Source organism: Ranitomeya imitator, chromosome 8 (genome assembly GCF_032444005.1).
Source record: "Ranitomeya imitator isolate aRanImi1 chromosome 8, aRanImi1.pri, whole genome shotgun sequence".
Lineage (NCBI taxonomy): Eukaryota > Metazoa > Chordata > Amphibia > Anura > Dendrobatidae > Ranitomeya > Ranitomeya imitator.
Window position 1 is genome coordinate 76,917,104 of NC_091289.1, and position 22,826 is coordinate 76,939,929.

The 22,826-nt window shown below is 45.0% G+C and overlaps 1 protein-coding gene across 4 annotated transcripts in view; it reads left to right on the forward strand.

The window, feature by feature from the left end:
* Positions 1-22,826, forward strand: part of POLDIP3 (DNA polymerase delta interacting protein 3) — a 102,783-nt gene that overhangs the window by 41,340 nt on the left and 38,617 nt on the right. For all 4 annotated transcript variants that reach the window (XM_069737102.1, XM_069737100.1, XM_069737101.1 and 1 more), the window contains exons 2-3: positions 117-504; positions 1,139-1,228. In XM_069737102.1, the coding sequence (XP_069593203.1) occupies positions 117-504; positions 1,139-1,228 (478 nt within the window). The remainder of the gene's footprint in view (positions 1-116; positions 505-1,138; positions 1,229-22,826) is intronic.

Here is a 22,826-nt window from a genome sequence, read left to right on the forward strand (position 1 = left end):
CTCTCTGACCTTTCCCGGCGCCTGCAGTTATCAAAAAGTGCAGTTACACTTTATTGATTACTATATTATACTCTGCAAGCTTTAATAAAACATCTTCAATTTTCCTCCCTTTTTAGGATAAATAACAGGGGGGCTATGGGAGGTATGAGATCCAGGATCCAGTCTACTACGATTAGTCGTTTACCCACCACCAATTACCAGAGAGCGTTTGATGCCCGTCAGAAGATAGGTGTACCAGATGCACGTCTGAAGCTAGGCATAAAAGATGCCCGTGAGAAATTGGGTGCCAAAGACGCACGTTTCCGTATAAAGGGTAAAGTGCAAGATGCTCGTGAGATGCTGAATTCTAGAAAGCAGCAGATCAGTGTTGGAGGAAAACCAACCAAACTGATGGATGCTCGTGAAAAACTAAGTTTAAAGAGGAGTGCACCTGCTGTAACTATCAACTCACCTGTGGCGCAAGGTTCTTCATCTTCACCCATAAATATTACCAAGACCATCCAAGTAAGTGGTGGCGATGCAACAAAGAGAACTACGTTGGTTCATTACATGGTCTTCAGTTTACATAAACTTAGGTTCCTATCAAATATAAAAAAAAAACAAAAAACAATAGTTTGTAGTGTGCTCTTAGTTTTATCAATGGCATAATAATCACTGCATTGGATTCGATTAGTGATGAGCGAGTGTACTCGTTGCTCAGGTTTTCTCTAGCACGCTCGGGTGACCCCTGAGTATTTATGGCTGCTCGGAGATTTTCATCAGGCAGCTGAATGATTTACAGCTACCAGCAAGGCTGAGTACATGTGGGGGTTGCCTGGTTGCTAGGGAATCCCCACATGTAATCAAGCAGGCTAGTAGCTGTAAATCATTCAGCTGCCGGGATGAAAACTACATCTCCGAGCACTAAAAAATACTCGGAGGTCACCCGAGCGTGCTCTTGAAAACCCGTGCAACGAGTACACTCGCTCATCACTAGATTCAATGTGTTTTTCTGATATTGATGGCTTGTTGTATCGTAAAATATTAATATGCTGTCAATGGTTTGAATGAAGTAGAAATTACTTTTGGTTGTCAATAATAACCAATTTAATAAAGCTTATGAATTTGCTCATGTTCAATGCATTTCTTTTTTTCCCAGATTTCACAGCCGAAAGCTAATTCTTCAGGTTTAATGAACACTGTTAAAGGAATGCGAATAAACGTAGTTAACCACGAGCCTGGGAAACCAGTAAGTGTCATCTTGGCTGTCATTAGAAGTTCTGCCACTAACCAACTGGTTGGTGGGAACCAATCTGAACACCGTACACATCTTATAAAAATGGTCAACAGTGTACATCAAGTCATATACAAAATAACAATCCATATTAACCCCTTCATGACCCAGCCTATTTTGACCTTAAAGACCTTGCCGTTTTTTGCAATTCTGACCAGTGTCCCTTCATGAGGTAATAACTCAGGAACGCTTCAATGGATCCTAGCGGTTCTGAGATTGTTTTTTCGTGACATATTGGGCTTCATGTTAGTGGTAAATTTAGGTCAATAGATTCTGTGTTTATTTGTGATAAAAACGGAAATTTGGCGAAAATTTTGAAAATTTCGCAATTTTCACATTTTGAATTTTTATTCTGTTAAACCAGAGAGTTATGTGACACAAAATAGTTAATAAATAACATTTCCCACACGTCTACTTTACATCAGCACAATTTTGGAAACAAAATTTTTTTTTGCTAGGAAGTTATAAGGGTTAAAATTTGACCAGCGATTTCTCATTTTTACAACGAAATTTACAAAACCATTTTTTTTAGGGACCACCTCACATTTGAAGTCAGTTTGAGGGGTCTATATGGCTGAAAATACCCAAAAGTGACACCATTCTAAAAACTGCACCCCTCACGGTGCACAAAACCACATTCAAGAAGTTTATTAACCCTTCAGGTGCTTCACAGCAGCAGAAGCAACATGGAAGGAAAAAATGAACATTTAACTTTTTAGTCACAAAAATGATTTTTCAGCAACAATTTTTTTATTCTCCCAATGGTAAAAGGAGAAACTGAACCACGTAAGTTGTTGTCCAATTTGTCCTGAGTACGCTGATACCTCATATGTGGGGGTAAACCACTGTTTGGGCGCACGGCAGGGCTTGGAAGGGAAGGAGCGCCATTTGACTTTTTGAATGAAAAATTGGCTGCACTCTTTAGCGGACACCATGTCACATTTGGAGAGCCCCCGTGTGCCTAAAAATTGGAGCTCCCCCACAAGTGACCCCATTTTGGAAACTAGACATCCCAAGGAACTTATCTAGATGCATAGTGAGCCCTTTAAACCCCCAGATTCTTCACAAATTGATCCGTAAAAATGAAAAAGTACTTTTTTTTTCACAAAAAAAGTTTTTTAGCCTCAATTTTTTCATTTTCACATGGACAACAGGATAAAATGGATCCTAAAATTTGTTTGGCAATTTCTCCTGAGTACACCGATACTTCACATGTGGGGGTAAACCACTGTTTGGGCACATGGTAAGGCTCGGAAGGGAAGGAGCGCCATTTGACTTTTTGAATGAAAAATTATCTCCATCGTTAGCGGACACCATGTCGCGTTTGGAGAGACCCTGTGTGCTTAAACATTGGAGCTCCCCCACAAGTGACCCCATTTTGGAAACTGGACCCCCCAAGGAACTTATCTAGATGCCTAGTGAGCACTTTAAACCCTCAGGTGCTTCACAAATTGATCCGTAAAAATGAAAAAGTACTTTTTTTTCACAAAAAATTTATTTTCGCCTCAATTTTTTCATTTTCACATGGGCAACAGGATAAAATGGATCCTAAAATTTGTTGAGCAATTTCTCCCGAGTACGCCGATACCTCATATGTGGGGGTAAACCACTGTTTGGGCACACGGCAGGGCTCGGAAGGGAAGGCGCGCCTTTTAACTTTTTGAATGGAAAATTAGCTCCAATTGTTAGCGGACACCATGTCGCATTTGGAGAGCCCCTGTGTGCCTATGCAATGGAGCTCCCCCACAAGTGACCCCATTTTGGAAATTAGACCCCCCAAGGAACTTACCTAGATGCATACTGAGCACTTTAAACCCCCAGGTGCTTCACAGAAGTTTATAATGCAGAGCCATGAAAATAAAAAATAATTTTTCTTTTCTCAAAAATGATTTTTTAGCCTGGAATTTCCTATTTTGCCAATGGTAATAGGAGAAATTGGACCACAAATGTTGTTGTCCAGTTTGTCCTGAGTATGCAGATACCCCATATGTGGGGGTAAACCACTGTTTGGGCGCACGGCAGGGCTCAGAAGGGAAGGCACGCCATTTGGCTTTTTAAATGGAAAATTATCTCCAATCATTAGCGGACACCATGTCGCGTTTGGAGAGCCCCTGTGTGCCTAAACATTGGAGATCCCCCACAAATTACCCCATTTTGGAAACTAGACCCCCCAAAGGAACTAATCTAGATGTGTAGTGAGCACTTTGAACCCTCAAGTGCTTCACAGAAGTTTATAACGCAGAGCCATGAAAATAAAATAAAAAAATTATTTTCTCAAAAATGAATTTTAGCCCGCAATTTTTTATTTTCCCAAGGGTAACAGGAGAAATTTGACCCCAAAAGTTGTTGTCCAGTTTCTCCTGAGTACGCTGATACCCCATATGTGGGGGTAAACCACTGTTTAGGCACATGCTGGGGCTCGGAAGTGAAGTAGTGACGTTTTGAAATGCAGACTTTGATGGAATGCTCTGTGGGCGTCACGTTGCGTTTGCAGAGCCCCTGATGTGGCTAAACAGTAGAAACCCCCCACAAGTGTCCCCATTTTGGAAACTAGACCCCGAAAGGAACTTATCTAGATGTGAGGTGAGCACTTTGAACCCCCAAGTGCTTCACAGAAGTTCATAACACAGAGCAGTGAAAATAATAAATACGTTTTCTTTCCTCAAAAATAATTTTTTAGCCCAGAATTTTTTATTTTCCCAAGGGTTACAGGAGAAATTGGACCACAAAAGTTGTTGTCCAGTTTCTCCTGAGTACGCTGATACCCCATGTGTGGGGGTAAACCACTGTTTGGGCACACGTGGGGGCTCAGAAGGGAAGTAGTGACTTTTGAAATGCAGACTTTGATGGAATGGTCTGCGGGCGTCACGTTGCGTTTGCAGAGCCCCTGGTGTGCCTAAACAGTAGAAACCCCCCACAAGTGACCCCATTTTGGAAACTAGACCCCCCAAGGAACTTATCTAGATATGTGGTGAGCACTTTGAACCCCCAAGTGCTTCACAGACGTTTACAACGCAGAGCCGTGAAAATAAAAAATCATTTTTCTTTCCTCAAAAATGATGTTTTAGCAAGCAATTTTTTATTTTCTCAAGGGTAACAGGAGAAATTGGACCCCAGTAATTGTTGCGCAGTTTGTCCTGAGTATGCTGGTACCCCATATGTGGGGGTAAACCACTGTTTGGGCACACGTCGGGGTTCGGAAGTGAGGGAGCACCATTTGAATTTTTGAATACAAGATTGGCTGGAATCAATGGTGGCGCCATGTTGCGTTTGGAGACCCCCTGAAGTGCTTAAACAGTGGAAACCCCTCAATTCTACCTCCAACACTAACCCCAACACACCCCTAACCCTAATCCCAACTGCAGCCATAACCCTAATCACAACCCTAACCCCAACACACCCCTAACCACAATCCTAACCCCAACACACCCCTAACCCTAACCACAACCCTAATTCCAACCCTAACCCTAAGGCTATGTGCCAACGTTGCGGATTCGTATGAGATTTTTCAGCACCATTTTTGAAAAATCCGCGGGTAAAAGGCACTACGTTTTACCTGCAGATTTTCCGCGGATTTCCAGTGTTTTTTGTGCGGATTTCACCTGTGGATTCCTATTGAGGAACAGGTGTAAAACGCCGCGGAATCCGCACAAAGAATTGGCATGCTGCGGAAAATACAACGCAGCGTTCCCGCGCGGTATTTTCCGCACCATGGGCACAGCGGATTTGGTTTTCCATATGTTTACATGGTACTGTAAACCTGATGGAACACTGCTGCGGATCCTCAGCCAAATCCGCACCGTGTGCACATAGCCTAATTCTAAAGGTATGTGCACACGCTGCAGAAAATGCTGCGGATCCGCAGCAGTTTCCCATGAGTTTACAGTTCAATGTGAACCTATGGGAACCAAAAATCGCTGTACACATGCTGCGGAAAAACTGCACGGAAACGCAGCGGTTTACATTCCGCAGCATGTCACTTCTTTCTGCGGATTCCGCAGCGGTTTTACAACTGCTCCAATAGAAAATCGCAGTTGTAAAACCGCAGTGAAATGCGCAGAAAAACCGCGGTAAATCCACGATGAATCGGCAGCGGTTTAGCACTGTGGATTTTTCAAATCCGCTGCGGAAAAATCCGCATAGGACCAGAATGTGTGCACATACCGAAACCCTACCCCTAACCCTAACCCTACCCCCTAACCCTAACCCTAGTTCTTACCCCAACCTTAGTGAAAAAAAAAAAAATTCTTTATTTTTTTTATTGGCCCTATCTATGGGGGTGACAAAGGGGGGGGGGGGGGTCATTTACTATTTTTTTTATTTTGATCACTGAGAGGTTATATCTCAGTGATCAAAATTCACTCTGGAACGAATCTGCCAGCCGGCAGATTCGGCGGGCGCACTGCACATGCGCCCGCCATTTTGGAAGATGGCGGCGCCCAGCAAAGAAGACGGACGGACCTCGGGCGGCCAGGTAAGTATAAGGGGGGGGGGAGATCAGGGCACGGGGGGGGGGGGCGTCGGAGCACGGGGGGGGGTGGATCGGAGCATGGGGGGGGGGGTGGATCGGAACACGGGAGGGAGGATTGGAGCACGGGGTGAGGGATCGCTGTGCGGGGGGGGTGGATCGGAGCACGGGGGTGGGGATCGGAGTGCGGGGGGGTTTGTTTGGAGCGCGGGGGGTGTGATTGGTGGACGGGGGAGCGGAGCACAGGACGGAGGGGAGCGGACCACAGATCGGGGGGCTGGGGGGGGGCGATCGGAGGGGTGGGGTGGGTGCACATAAGTGTTTCCAGCCATGGCCGATGATATTGCAGCATCGGCCATGGCTGGATTGTAATATTTCACCAGTTTTTTTAGGTGAAATATTACAAATCGCTCTGATTGGCAGTTTCACTTTCAACAGCCAATCAGAGCGATCGTAGCCACGAGGGGGTGAAGCCACCCCCCCCTGGGCTAAACTACCACTCCCCCTGTCCCTGCAGATCGGGTGAAATGGGAGTTAACCCTTTCACCCGGCCTGCAGGGACGCGATCTTTCCATGACGCATATGCTGCGTCATGGGTCGGAATGGCACCGACTTTCATGACGCAGCGTATGCGTCAAAGGTCGGGAAGGGGTTAAATAATATGCAGACCAAACGACAAACATCCATGTAAGTCAAAACTATCTAAATACGGATAGGACACCACAGTACAAGTAGAGATTGTCCCAGCAGACCATCCTATACCTGCAGCAATTTTAGGATAGAAGTGTGACTTCCTTATGGATCATTTTATTTAAAGGGCCACAAAAACATTGAACTTTTATAGCAGGCTCTGCCATTTTGTTAGCAGGAGCCAGAGCTGAGGGGAAGGTTATGTTTTGGAGGTGTTCTTTTTACACCAAGGCCTGGTTGGTACATAATGTGGACAGATGGATAAATGTTATCCAAACTGGACATTCCCTATAATGGGTGGTGTGGATGCAAGAGAATGAACTATTGAATATTCATTGTACTTGCTCCCTTATTAACTCATTGACCAGTCTTAAGCTATGCTCACACGTTGCGTTTTTGATGTTTTTCCAGGAGGCAAAACCTGCTCTTTAAAAAAAAAAAAGCAGGTTTTGCTTAGTTTTTGCTATGTTTGTCATTGTACAGTTGTCTCTTGTACATGCTAATAAAGTTTATTGCATAAAAAAAAAATCTGATTCTACTTCATCAGGTTTTGGCACCAAAAATGCAGCAAAAACTAATACTTGTCTTTTCAGCGTGTTTAGCACCACCCATTGCTTTCGATGGGTTAAAAAAACACCGAAAGAAGTGACATGATGCATTTTGCAAAAACTAAGGTATTGCACAAAATACTGAGTGAATAGAAAAAAGTGAAAAAAACAGCTCACTCCCCAATGTAGCTCAGATACACAGAAGCCCGCGATCCACGTCACCGCACGTCATTGGACATGGGGAAGGAAGAAGTTGATCCAGCTTCTGATCGGCAGTTCAAAGAGACATGTTTAAAGTCATGACTCTTTATTTTCAGAAGAATTGAAAATCATTGGCGAAATTCAAAAATATAAAATAAAAAATATAAAATGTACATAACAATATGTATAGGAAGGAGTAGTGGGGGAGGGAAAAAAATTGAGGCTACTATATCAGACGTGTTTTCAACACAAGTGCATTCTTAGACTTGGTTTAAACACAGTACTGCAAAAAAGAAGGAACCTGATGAAATGCATACAATTAGTTTGAAACAAATGCAGGAGAGTAGAGGGATAAACTGAGGGATGTTTGGGAAACAATCGCTATAATAAAGAAAACATGACAGGTTAGAAAATACAAATAAGGTAAATAAGAGCAACAGTAATATTAGACTTTTAAATCTTTGCATTAACCCCTTTACCCCCAGGGGTGGTTTGCACGTTAATGACCGGGCCAATTTTTACAATTCTGACCACTGTCCTTTTGAGGTTATAACTCTGGAACGCTTCAACGGATCCCAGTGATTGACACTGTTTTTTCGTGACATATTGTACTTCATGATAGTGGTAACATTTCTTTGATATTACCTGCGTTTATTTGTGAAAAAAACGGAAATTTGGCGAAAATTTAGAATATTTCGCAATTTTCCAATTTTGAATTTTTATGCAATTAAATCAGAGATATGTCACACAAAATACTTAATAAGTAACATTTCCCACATGTCTACTTTACATCAGCACAATTTTGGAACCAAAATTTTTTTTTGTTAGGGAGTTATAAGGGTTAAAAGTTGACCAGCAATTTCTCATTTTTACAGCACCATTTTATTTTAGGGACCACATCTCATTTGAAGTCATTTTTAGGGGTCTATATGATAGAAAATACCCAAGTGTGACACCATTCTAAAAACTGCACCCCTCAAGGTGCTCAAAACCACATTCAAGAAGTTTATTAACCCTTCAGGTGTTTCACAGGAATTTTTGGAATGTTTAAATAAAAATTACATATATGCTAGCCACCTTAGGGAGAGACCCAAGTTGGGCTAAATGTAGCGGGACGAAAGAGACCGAAAAGCCCTCTACTTAAAGGAAATACATAGTGGATGCTTTCCTGAAACGGAAAGTACTTGCAAGCAGCATAATACAAAGAATAGCAGGTTTACCCAGAATCCTTTGCAGTAGGCGGAGCTATGCAAATCATAGCGGTTCCAAGCGCTGTGGATTAGACTGGGGTGGAAAGAGATGATTTGCATAGCTCCGCCTACTGCAAAGGATTATGGGTAAACCTGCTATTCTTTGTATTATGCTGCTTGCAAGTACTTTCCGTTTCAGGAAAGAATCCACTATGTATTTCCTTTAAGTAGAGGGCTTTTCGGTCTCTTTCGTCCCGCTACATTTAGCCCAACTTGGGTCTCTCCCTAAGGTGGCTAGCATATATCTATCGCTTGCTCACTGAGCCCCACTCCATACAGCCAACCAATTCCAGCCCTGTGCTGATGAGGGCCTAAAGCCCGAAACACGTGTCCACAGGTAGGAATTGGTTGGCTGTGTAAATTTAGAAACTAATTCGCAGCATTGCACGCTTGGCGTGATCTGACGTGCACTTTTCTTATGCTTCCTGGCGCCTGCTCTGAGCAGGCGCAGTGAAGCCACCTCCCTGCAGGACCCGGATGCCGCGACCATCTTGGATCCGGGCTTGCAAGGAGGAGGTAAGAGACCCTCGGAGCAACGCGATCACATCGCGTTGCTGCGGGTGTCTCAGGGAAGCCCGCAGGGAGCCCCCTCCCTGCGCGATGCTTCCCTATACCGCCGGCACACCGTGATCACGTTTGATCGCGGTGTGCCGGGGGTTAATGTGCCGGGGCGGTCCGTGACCGCTCCTGCCACATAGTGCCGGATGTCTGCTGCGATAGGCAGCTGACACTCGGCTGCGCTCCTCCCGTGAGCGCAGCCGATCGCTATGACGTACTATTCCGTACTTGGGAATTAGGGCTGACCCCACATGGACAGAATAGTACGTCCAATGTCAGAAAGGGGTTAATAGTGTAACATTATCTCCCTCCTAAGGTTCAGACCAGGAAGTACTCTGATATTTAGAGAGAAAATATAATAAGCTTCTCTATTATGGAGTCTTCATCCCAAATATGCTTTGGGATAGATTCTATGGCATAGGCTAGAAAGTTGGTTATTTTGTCTGTTGTGACAAGAGAGAACTTGTTTAGAAGCATTGCGTTTAGATAGATTGGGAATATCATACAGGTGTTCCCTAATTCTGGATTTTAATTTCCAATTAGTGGAGCCTACATATTTTAAATTGCAGGCTCCACATTCGATGATGTAGATAACATGATCAGTGTTGCAGTTCATTATGTTTTTATTATGTTTTTCTGTTATTATTCGTAAAAGATTGTTTTCTCCAGGATGTCCCTCATGGCCACACTACAGGAGGTAGTCCTACTCATCCTCTAGGGACTGGAAACAAGAGGTTAAAAGCCCCCCTTCCATCTCGCCCTCAGTGTTTTTCCTGTCCCTAGCAGGACAGAGTGCAGCAAGAGGAGTGCAAAGTACTTACTGGAGCTCAATGGGATCAGAGGGGACTGGATCCCTTCCCTTCCCGCTGTCAAGAGGCTCCGAGGCTGATACATCACTGTGCGGGGGTCCCTCAGCCTGTTGGTGGAGCAGGATGGAGCTCCTGTCGTCGCCGCCGCTTCCCTCCCTGGAGGGCTCTTGGCTCCACGATGCTGCCAGCCGCTTGACTTCCGGTCACGCAGACTGGTGTGCGATCCAGCATGGAACACATTTTTGGTTGGGGTCTCCTGATGAAGCACATGCACTACCGATCAGGGTGGCACAGTGTGGTTTCCAACTAGGAATGCAAGAAAAGACTTTGGGGGTAATATGAAGGCCACCTGGACAAGGTAAAACCCTATAAAAGGGTGCTGACAGAGTGGTGTGCAGTCTGATCCATGGAGGTTAATCCATCACGCTCAGAAGCACCAGCCGAGCAGTCCTTGGCCAGTGTGAGTAAACCTCCATAGCACCTGCTTCATTGATCCATTTCATATCCACTCAGTAAAAGTGCAAAAAATGTTCCCATCTTTTAATTAGGATAAAGGGACTCCCTTAAGATCGGGCTCCTCTTCCGAAGAAGACAGAGAAAATGCCCGACATGCAATACGAAGCTCGCCGAGTCGTATGAAAAGAAGCTATGTGATGAGTGTGTTGTGAAAATCCTGAAGGATGAGCAAGCGTTCTTCTTAACGGATATTCGGGCTATAATTAGGGAAGAGGTCTAGAGCACCGTCACCAATCTCGTACCACCACAGCCAGCCCCGAGTATCTCCCGTCATAACAGATCCAGATGGGAGATGGAAGAATCCTCAGAGGAAGCGTACCCCTACTCACACTATTTGGATGAGGATGCTGAAGAGGGGGAAAAAAGTTTTTCCCAGAGGCCGTCGGAGGAGAGGAAAGTATTTTTTTTTCCCATACAAGAATACGGACGACCTGTTGACAGCTGTAAGAGCTACCATGAAAGTCGAGGAGGCTGAAGTGCCTTACACTATTGATGATGAAATGTTTGGGTGGCTGAGAATGTAAAGGAATAGTGTTCCTAGTCAAGCAACACATTAAGGCAATGATCTTGGAAGAATGGGAAGATGCAGAGAAGCGGCTTGTCATTCACACTTTAAGGCCTGTTTCCCCTTTGATTCGGAAGAAATCAAGGCTTGGGGAGAAATTCCCAAGGTGGACGTTCCTATTGCCAAGGTTGCAAAGAAGACCTCAATACCATTTCAGGACTCTTCCTGCCTGCGTGATGCTATGGACAATAAGGCAGAGGGACTGTTGAAGAGGAGTGGGGAGTATTTGGCAGCCGTTAAGACCATTATAGCCACCACCTCGGTAGCCAGGACTAGGTGTATCTCGATCGGGGAACTAAACTTCCAAATAAAATCTAACACCCTTAAAGCGCTTATGTTAGAGTCCCTCCCTATGCTTAAAAAGGCGAAGCAATTTATGGCAGATGCTTCGGCTGAGTCTGTAAGGCTCGCGGCAAGGAGTAATGTACTATCGAACTCAGCACGTCCGGCCATCTGGCGTAAAATGTGGTCGGGGGACAGCCATTCAAAGAGTAAACTTGGCTCCATCCCATTCTCAAGCACACATGTCTTCGGCCCAGTGCTAGATGACATTTTAGAGGGCCACTGATGACAAAAAGGGTTCCCAGATGAAAAAAACAAAAAATACTATTCCTTTTGTAGGCCCCGTCAGTCAACCAGGTAGGACTATAAGGGGAAGGAAAAGACTTGGCAGGTGGAGTTACCCCAAGAGGGGGCAGGGGTAGATCCACCCAGTTTTCTTTCGGCCCACAGAGTAAATCTTGATCCCAGGAAGGTAGGAGGGTGACTGAAGTTTTTTTTCTGGAAAAATTGCAAACCATTACGAACAATCGGATCCTGCAGACCATAGGAGAACAAAATAGGATAGACTTCTCCCATCTCCCTTCTCAATGGTTCGCACCACCAAACCCCAGTTCCTCTCCCCTTTAAAATGACTGGATGGATGTCAGGAACCTCTTAAAATTAGGAGCAGTTGAGCCCGGTACCCATTTCAAATATATGTCCGGGTCACTACCCCTCCCTTTTCTCCTTCGGGCAAATATCGTACCATTATAAGCTTAAAACCCCTGAATCAGTTTGTCAGGTACAAAAAATTTGAAATGGAGACAATAAACTCAAGCATCCAGTTGATAGGGAAGGACTACCCCATGTGCACATTAAATCTAAGAGAAACATATGATCACGTGCCAATTCACCCAAACCATCTCCAATATCTGAGGTTTGCAGTAGATCAGGGAGCAAGCTGCCATTTCCAGTTTACACGTCTTCTATTTGGCCTATCCTCAGCTCCTCATATCTTTACGAAGGTAATGACGGAGGTGGCAGCCTTAGCTAACCTCCTCAATCAGCAGCTAGCCCAGACTATCGAACTCCTAGAGAGCTTGGGTTGGCATGTCAACTGGGAATAATCTGACCTACGTCCAGGTACTCAATGGTGTTCTTAGGAGTCCTTGATTCCCATCGCAAAATGTCTTCCCTGCGCCTCGTAAAGCAGGAGATCAGAAGCAGGGTCTGGGCATTAGAGAGAAAGACACTTTCAATCAGATATGCCATGAGGGTCCTAGGCCTGATGACGTCCTGCATCCCAAGCGTACAGTGGAGTCAGGCCCACTGAAGACAGCTGCAATGTATGCTCCTACCAGTCTGGTACAGACATTATTCTGCCTAGAAATGCCGGCGAGCGGGTATACTACTTCCGGCGGTGATGGCGGTGCGCACGCGCACAGTAGACACGCTGCATAATGAATGCCACCATAAAAGCGGCCGCATGTGGTGAGCTCAATATGTTCCCTCTTTTTGATAAAGCCTACGTGAAACACACAACAGGGGGGTTGATTCGGCACCCCGGCATCTGACTCTACTCACCATGGGTAAGAATACTGTATCACTAGGTATACCGCTATTGCTCTTTTCCCCTATATGGATGATGGTCAGTGTGACAGCCTTTGGGGTATGCATTATCTCTCGAACATCCAATTCTCTGACTTATATTTGTGCTATGTGAATACTATTTGGATTGGGTGCCATATACTTTATATAATTTATAGTGGACTATACTAGTATCATGGGTTTGGTTGATACAAACTTATTGGTTTTGCCGGGGATTCACTGTTTCTAAACTAGGGCCTTTTCCTTTGTTCGACTTTTGTGTTATTTTGTGATTTATTTTGTTCACAGTATTTATAATAAAATGTACAATTTTTAAATTTAATTTTGTGTATGGAACTCCATTTTTTTTGGTGTTTAAATGTATTTCGGGAGTATACACTCACTATCCAGTTACCTTATGAGCAAATATGAGGTCACTTGGATATTACTCTTTATTATGAGAACCATATTTTCTCTGTGAGTTTGAGTATATTATCCTGCCTAGACGGGAAGATGAGAATCTCGGCCAGTCTAAAGAATACCCTATCGTGGTGGATATCCAGGAAAAAACTCCTTTCTCTCTGCATCCGTATTGCCACCGATGCAAGTCTGAAAGGATGAGGCGCAGAAGTGGAGGGACAATACCTGTAGGGTACATTGTTCCCGGAAGACTAGGGAAAATCCTCTAATTACAGGGAACTAAAAGCGGTATGGGAGACTCTACAACAATGCTGAGATACGGCCAGGTATTGTCATGTGAAAATTCGTCACAGCGGTTTTTTTTCTGCGTTGCCAGGCCAGTCCGAGAGGCCACCTCCTACAGGCCTTAGCAGAACAGATATTTCAGTGGGCAGAAAGGAACATTTGGTCCATCTCAGCAGTGCACTTGAAAGGCTCTGAAAACAGAACAGCAGATTTTCTCAGCAGGAAAAAGCTATGGTCCTCCAAGTGGGAACTGAATCCAGAAGTGTTCCACCAGCTGACCCAGAGACAGGTGATTCCACGTATAAATCTGTTTGCGACCCGGAAGAACGCAAAGGTGCAAGGTTCTTCTCCATAGGTCCAAGAGACAACCCAGAAGGGGTGGATGCCCTATCTCAGAGTTGGGCAGGAGATATTCTGTACACATTCCTCCCTTTTCCCCTTATACCGAGGGTCCTGAGGAAGATCAAGTCACAATAATATTGGTAGCCCCCATGTGGCCAAAAAGGAGTTGGTTTCCAGTGTTACACTACATGGCCCTGGAAGATCCCAGTCCCCTTCCGGACAGATACAACCTGCTGTCCCAGGGTCCTCTCTGGCATCAAGATTCTCGCTTTCTACGCCCGGCAGCCTGGATCCTGAGAGGAAGATTCTAAGCTCCAAGGGATACACGGTTACCAAGGTTTTGTCCCTTGGACAAATTTGAATGTTCCTGATAGATTTTTTTTTTTCATTCTGATTTCAGAAATGACTTCAGATTTTTCCTTATATATGCTGTGCATCTTGTTCTAGAAGCCTTAGGCTACGTTCACATTTGCGTTGTGCGATGTTGCGTCGGAGACGCAGCGCACACCAAAACGCACGCTAAAACGCAGCGTTTTGCGATGCATGTGTCCTTTTTTGCCGAAACTTGGACGCAAAAAAAATGCAACTTTCTGCGTCCTCTGCGCCCCACGCTTGCGGCAAAAAAAAGGCATGCGTCGCAAAACGCAGCACAACGCATGTCCATGGGCCCCCCATGTTAAATATAGGGGCGCATGACGCATGCGTCGCCGCGGCTGCGCCCGACGCAGCCCGGCAAAACGCAAATGTGAACGTAGCCTAGAGCATGGCTGAATGGATCACGACCTTCAATGCCGTTCACTGTCCCAATGATATGGAGAGAGCAGAGAGATCATGTAATAGATTGCTACTTCTGCCTTACAAATGTAACAGGATATTCAACAAAGAACAAGAAGTCAATAGAATATCTAATCTTCTTCAGCCATAAGACCAGTGCCACACGATGAGTCTGTGTTCCAAAGCCGCCCAAAGTATGGACAGTGGAGAACAATGAAGATGAACAATGTCAGTGGATAATGAAACTGTTCCAAACCCAGACTTTGAGCCTTCTACATTGACAGTCAAGCTGATCCGAATGACTTGGTCAGAGATTTGAAATTGTTAAAAAGGCAGGCAGAATTATTGGGATCAAGGCTACAAGAACAGAATCTCTTATTACCAGGAACAAGAGTTTGTTTTTCACAGTCATCAAGAAGATCTTAATCAATTTTTCAACCATGTCGACAGTTAACCTTTTGCAACGGCGTCTTGGGGTTGTTTGGCGCTCTTGGATGCGAACATGACCCGAAGGAATGGAGACTGTTCATTGACTCGCCAGTTTTAAATCTGAAGGCTGTTTTACTACACAACGGAAATATCTATCTTCTATACCTGTTGGATAGGCCGTACACATGAAAGAAACGTATGAGAATATGGAGTTACTGTTGACCCGCTTATACCGCTTTTGTGCAGATACGTTCTTTTAATCGCCCATTATTGCATTTTAATGTAATGTCGCAGCGACCCAAAAAAACGTAATTTTGGCATTTTGATTTTTGTTTCTTGCTACACCGTTTAGCGATCAGGTTAATTCTTTTTTTCTTTTTTGATCGGGCAATTCTGATCGCGGCGATACCAAATATGTGTAGGTTTGATGACCCACGATCACGTGACGGGGGTCAGCGGTGCGCGTACTTCCGGCCGCGTGGCCGGCAGCGCTTGTTAAATGCCGCTGTCAAGAGTTTGACAGCGCAGGCAGAGCAAATTCCTGCAGTGCGCAGGTGTCGGGAAAAGTCAGAGGTTAGCGCCTGCACACTGCAGGAATTTGCTCTGCCCTCAAACAGGGCAGATGAGTACGACCGCGCAGGAGCGAGACACAAAGCAAGCAGGATGACTACCTCACATGAAAATGGGAGGCGCCGGACCTGAGACATCCATCGGACCAGAGTGCCCCCCGGGTTAGTATAATAAAACTTGTTGTTCTTCTCTTTCATGTCGGATCCGGAGCTTATCTGCAGCATTACAGAATTCTATAGATAAGCCCCAAAAGGTGGTGGCCGCGTATTATAGCGGCAAAATGAGGTGATAGGTTCCCTTAAACTGCTGCCGTTTTTAAAAGGCGCATCGGCGGTCGTTAAGGGGTTAAAATAAGTAGGCTCCACTACTTGGACATTTAAAATACAGAATTGGGGAACACCTGTATGGTATTAGCAATGCTTCTAATGCATCTTAACATTTTATCTCTTGTCACAACAGACAAGCAACCAACTTTCTAGCCTATGCCATAGAATCTATCCTAAAACATATATGGATGGGGAGAAGACTGGTATTTAGAGAGAAAATACAATAAGCTTTTAAGGAGAATTTTTACACAGAGTACCTTCTGGTCTGAATCTCAGGAGGGAGACAATGTAACACTATTAATGCATAGATTTACTAGTCTAATATTGTTCTTATTTACCTTATTTTTATTTTCTAACCTGTCATTTTGTTTTCTTTATTGCAATGATTTTTTTCCCAAACATCCCTTTTTTTTTTTTTCCCCCCCTCTACTCACCCTCATTTGTTTGAGTAATTGTATGCATTTCAATAAGGTCCTTTCATCTTTGCAGCATTGTGTCTAAACCAAGTCTCAAAACGCGTCTGGTAGCCACAGGTATTTTTTTTGTTTTTTGGCCCCCCACAACTACTCCATTTCAGAGGATTTTTTCTTATATTTTGTACTAGATGGTGGCCCGATTCTAACGCATCGGGTATTCTAGAATATGCATGTCCACGTAGTATATTGCCCAGCCACGTAGTATATTGCACATGCATGTAGAAAAGCCACGGAGACAACATTACGTGTTTCTCAAGGCAAGCAATAAAGCAGCATCCCAAAAGGGAAAACCACCTATTCCAAAATATGGTATCCACCCACAGACAGCTGTTTCGGGGTATTTGCCCCTCATCAGTGTGGAGTAGGAAACTGGCTATTAGGAGCAGTGCCTAGTAAAATGACTATAAATATAAGGATTAATGACCTCGGGGAGATCAAAACATCCAACACTGCGGAGACACCATCACGTGTTTCTCAAGGCAAGCAATAAATAGCCAGGTCTTTCACCGGGAAGGAACAACCACGGGAAGAGCAGCATCCCAAAAGGATAAACCACCTATTCCAAAATATGGTATCCACCCACAGACAGCTGTTTCGGGGTATTTGCCCCTCATCAGTGTGGAGTAGGAAACTGGCTATTAGGAGCAGTGCCGCGGAGAGACCATTACGTGTTTCTCAACGCAGTGGTTATTCCTTCCCGGTGAAAGACCTGGCTATTTATTGCTTGCGTTGAGAAACACGTGATGGTGTCTCCGCGGCTTTTCTACATGCATTTGCATATTTCCCATAAGGGATGGGGGCAGTGTTCTGGATCACTGTGTTGAGAAACACGTGATGGTGTCTCCGCAGTGTTGGATGTTTTGATCTCCCCGAGGTCATTCATCCTTATATTTATAGTAGTATATTGCCCAGCCACGTAGTATATTGCCCAGCCACGTAGTATATTGCCCAGCCACGTAGTATATTGCCCAGCCACGTATGTCACAGGTTAAAAAAAATAAAAAATAAACATACTCACCTAACGATCCGAGGGCCCCTTGTAGTTTAACATACTCATCATTCTCGTCGCTGCTCCTCTGCGTCCCGTCTCTCCGCCTCCTGGGATCCTGTGCAGATGGGTGCGCGGCTGCCGCCATCTTGCGTTCCCAGGATGCTTTGCGAAATTACCCATATGACTTAGCGGTCTCGCGGGTAATTTCGCAAAGCATCGCTGGGAAAGGAAGATGGCGGCAGGAGCGAGCGCCTCAGCGGACAACGGAGGGTGAGTATAGCAGGTGTTTTTTTTTTTTTTTTTTTTTAACTATTTAAACATTACTTTTCTTTACTATTGATGCCGCATAGGCAGCATCAATAGTAAAAGGTTGGGGACCCGCGGCAATGCGGTCCGTTACCGCCGGCATTAACCCTGTGTTAGCTGTGACCGGAGGGGAGTATGGAGCGGGCGCCGGGGACATTGACTCCGGGGAGTAAGCAGCGGAGCGCCGGGGACACTGACTGCGGGGAGCGGAGCGCCGGGGACACTGACTGCGGGGAGCGGAGGTGTCGGGGACACTGACTGCGGGGAGTATGGAGCCGGCGCCGGCCACTGACTGCGGGGAGTATGGAGCCGGCGCCGGCCACTGACTGCGGGGATTCTGGAGCGGCCATTTTCTTCCTGGCTGTGCCTGTCGCTGATTGGTCGTGGCTGTTTTGCGGCGACCAATCAGTGACTTGGATTTTCATGATAGACAGAGGCCACGACCAATTAATATCTGTGACAGAAGGACAGACACAGACGGAAGTACCCCTTAGACAATTATGTATATAGATAACGCTTTGCTGTTTTCTATTTCTTTTTTTTTTTTATTATTATTATTATTATTATTATTATTATTATTATTATATAATAGATTTACATATCTGAATGTATACAGAATGTGGAGGGCACCATGAAGCAAACTTAAATGCAAAAACGGGATCAATCCCACAGCATACAGAAACAATAGTAAATGCACAAAGAGAAAGAATACGCTGATAGGGAGACCACCGTAATATGTAAACAATTAAACAGTTGCCACAGTTGCGACTCCGACTCCTTCATAAATAGCCAATTCGTAACAATAAATTTACTGTTGTCAAATATTAACATCGTGCTTATTCAGTTTCTCACCATCATATAAGTAATCAGACCACTTAGAGCAAAAACTATATTTATTAGAATACAATTAGGGTATGTTCACACGTTCAGGATTTCCATCCTTTTTTTTTCCTGACTGTTTTTTAAAAAACTGCAGCTCTTGGCAGAAAACGCAGGTCCTTTTTTTGGTCCTTTTTTGATGCGTTTTTTGATGCGTTTTTTGATGCGTTTTTTGATGCGTTTTTTTGATGCAGTTTTCTAGCCAGAGTCTGTGTGTTTTCTAGGAATTTTTTTAGGGTTAAAATGGCTGAAAATACCCTAACCCTACCCCTAACCCTACCCCTAACCCTACCCCTAACCCTACCCCTAACCCTACCCCTAACCCTACCCCTAACCCTACCCCTAACCCTACCCCTACCCCTAACCCTAACCCTACCCCTAACCCTACCCCTACCCCTAACCCTACCCCTACCCCTATTCTAACCTTAGTGAAAAAAAAAAAAATTCTTTATTTTTTTTATTGTCCCTACCTATGGGGGTGACAAAGGGGGGGGGGTGTCATTTACTATTTTTTTATTTTGATCACTGAGATAGGTTATATCTCAGTGATCAAAATGCACTTTGGAACGAATCTGCCGGCCGGCAGATTCGGCGGGCGCACTGCGCATGCGCCCGCCATTTTGCAAGATGGCGGCGCCCAGGGAGAAGACGGCCGGACGGACACCGGGACGCCGGGTGAGTATAAGGGGGGGAGATTAGGGCACGGGGGGGGGCATCAGAGCACTGGGGGGGGCATCGGAGCACTGGGGGGGGCATCGGAGCACGGGGGGGCGGGATCGGAACACGGGGGGGGGGCAGCCACACTCCGCCCACGCACTTCCGCCCGCTCCCCGCACTTCCTGCTGCAGCGGTTCTGCACATCAAACCGCAGTAAAACCCGCAGATATATTTTTGATCTGCGGGTTTTACTGCGGTTTGGACCTCACAATGGAGGTCTATGGGTGCAGAACCGCTGCGGCTCCGGAAAAAGAATTGACATGCTCCTTCTTTTTTCCGGGAGCTATTCAGCGCGTCTTTTTTTTTACAATTTCCGGACCATGTGCACAGTGTGTCCTGTTTTCCATAGGGTACAGTGTACTGTACCCTGCATGGAAAACAGCTGCGGAACCGCAGCGGCAAAACCGCCGCGGTTCCGCGGTAAAAAACGCACTGTGTGAACATGGCCTTAGAATATAGCAATTAAGTTTTATAAACTTCTAAACTCTTGTAAGTAAATATGCAATAAACACTGTTATGCAGATAATAAGTAGAAATCTATAAATTTGTCCACAGAAAAAGTATTGCCTCTGTCAGATCCTCCTTCATGGATGCCCTCAAATCTGATCTAATTATTTCGAGAGCAGAGAACAACCTCTCTACACTAACTTGGGTTGGTTGCAAAGCAGTAACCAATCTGGCAACATCTCTGACAATCTATATACATAATTGTCTAAGGGGTACTTCCGTCTGTCTGTCCTTCTGTCACGGTTATTCATTCGCTGATTGGTCTCGGCAGCTGCCTGTCATGGCTGCCGCGACCAATCAGCGACGGCCACAGTCCGATTAGTCCCTCCCCTACTCCCCTGCACTCACTGCCCGGCGCCCGCTCCGTAATCCCCTCCACTCACCGCTCACAGGGTTAATGGCAGCGGTAACTGCCCGCGGTGTAACGCACTCCGTTACCGCTGCTATTAACCCTGTGTGTCCCCAACTATTTACTATTGATGCTGCCTATGCAGCATCAATAGTAAAAATACGTCATGTTCAAAATAATAATAAAAAAACAAAAAACCTGCTATACTCGCCCTCCGCCGCCTTTCTCGCTCCTCGCCACGCTCCCGGGACCGCTCTGTTAAAAGCAGCAGCTTCTGGTGAGGTCCTGTCCCAGGGCTGGTGTGCGACAAGGACCTGCTGTGACGTCACGGTCATGTGACCGCGACATCGTCATAGGTCCTGCTCACACCAACCCTAGCACCGAAAGCTGCCGCTTGCAATGGAGCGGTCTCGGAATCGTGGCGAGGAGCGAGGAAGGCGGCGGATGGTAAGTATAGCAGGACTTCAACGGGCTATAGGTGAGTATATGTTTATTTATTTTTTTTTAAGTCTCTATACTACGTGGCTCTGTGCTGGGCGATATACTACGTGACTGGGCGATATACTACGTGGCTGGGCGATATACTACGTGGCTGGGCGATATACTACGTGGCTGGGCAATATACTACGTGGCTGGGCAATATACTACGTGGCTGGGCAATATACTACGTGGCTGGGCAATATACTATGTGGCTGGGCAATATACTATGTGGCTGGGCAATATACTACGTGGCTGGGCAATATACTACGTGGCTGGGCAATATACTACGTGGCTGGGCAATATACTATGTGGCTGGGCAATATACTATGTGGCTGGGCAATATACTATGTGGCTGGGCAATATACTATGTGGCTGGGCAATATACTATGTGGCTGGGCAATATACTATGTGGCTGGGCAATATACTATGTGGCTGGGCAATATACTATGTGGCTGGGCAATATACTATGTGGCTGGGCAATATACTATGTGGCTGGGCAATATACTATGTGGACATGCATATTCTAGAATACCCGATGCGTTAGAATCGGGCCACCATCTAGTGTCAGGATATAGAGGAATCGCTTGTTGCACTGTTATTTTTGATGAACTGTCAAATTTCTCAATTTCTTTTAGTGCACATGAAAAATTCTGCTGAAATGTACTGGCTGTGTTCTTTGATGGGGATGACTCTTCTATGCGGGAGCGCTTTGCACGGTCCTTGTGATCCAAATATTTTTCTAAATTAATTTCATCAGTTGATGAGGGTGAAGATGTGGCAGGATGACCAAATTCTTCTTGTTCCTCCTGACTGTTCAGCAACCTGATTGCTATTTCAAACAGAGATTCTTTTCCTTTAGTTAGCTGTTGATCATCTAGAACAGGGGTCCCCAACTCCAGTCCTCAAGGCCCACCAACATGTCATGTTTTCAGGATTTCCTTGGTCTTGCCCAGGTAATAATTGCATCACCTGTGCAATGCAAAGGAAATCCTGAAAACATGACCTGTTGGTGGGCCTTGAGGACTGGAGTTGGGGACCTCTGATCTAGAAGAATCCGATGCATTGGGTCTACATAAACAGCTGCCAAAAGAATGTTATATTGTAATAGTAGCTCCTCTCTCCGTTTCATTGATGTAGCAATGCCACTTGCAATTAACCCTCCTCTTTGGGACAGGCGAAACATCAGGTTCTTCCACTCCTTTAAGAAAATACCTGGAGTTAAGTCCTCTGCTTGTAATTTTTTAGTCACTGTAAATGGGTGCTCTAGCAATTTTTCCAGCTCAGTCACCTGATTCCACTGACTTTCATTTTGCGTCAGTTGAGGGTTAGCCATGTCTACAAGAAAGATTTTCAGTTCAACCAAGCGCTGAATCATTAAGTAAGTACTGCCCCATCGTGTGGCTTGATCAATAATTGCCGCTTTTCCAGCACGTCTCTTCAAAATTGAGTCAACGTTAGGGGTTCTGGAAACAGTAGCCAATTTTCTCACCTTGCCAGTCAGTGCAGCAGCATGTTCTTCTTGCAGACTGTCTCTTATAGCCAGCTGTAGCGTATGCACAACACAGCGCATGTGATGAATGAAAGAACGTAATGACAGTTTCAACAAGATCATCTAAACTATCATGTTGCTGTTCATCTGAAGCAACTTCAGTTTGTTCAGTTACAATTCTGTGTTCCTCTATTTCAAACATTTCTGTGTCTGTGGACCCAGAATGTTCTTCTAGCTGCTGGTCACCATCATTACTCTCATTCATTAGCTTAATAGTACTTCTCATATTTGAAGCATTGTCAGTTACGACAGAAAGAACTTGCTCTTTTTTAAGTTCATAGTCTTGCAGAACCTTTTCCACCAAGACCTGGAGAAACTCACTGGTGTGATGAGCTTTGGTGTCTTTTACTGCCAATGTCTTGGTAACTATTTTAATTTTTGTCACAAACAAATCGGACATTGATGGCAAAATAGTTCACTCTGTGACGTGTGCAGGCATCCATTTTAAGAAACAGAAAGCGTCCCTTGAGAGTTTAAGTTCTTCCTTTTGTTTAAAAGCTTCTTCGATTACTAATTTTCTAATACACTCTCTCTCTCTCCAGAGAAACACCAAGCTTGCGGGCCATTTCCCCATTCAGACACATAAAAGCTGGTCGTGAAAATAATGAAATAGGCACACTATCCTTTACAACAGGGGTGTCAAACTGCATTCCTCGAGGGCCGCAAACCATGCGTGTTTTCAAGATTTCCTTAGCTTTGC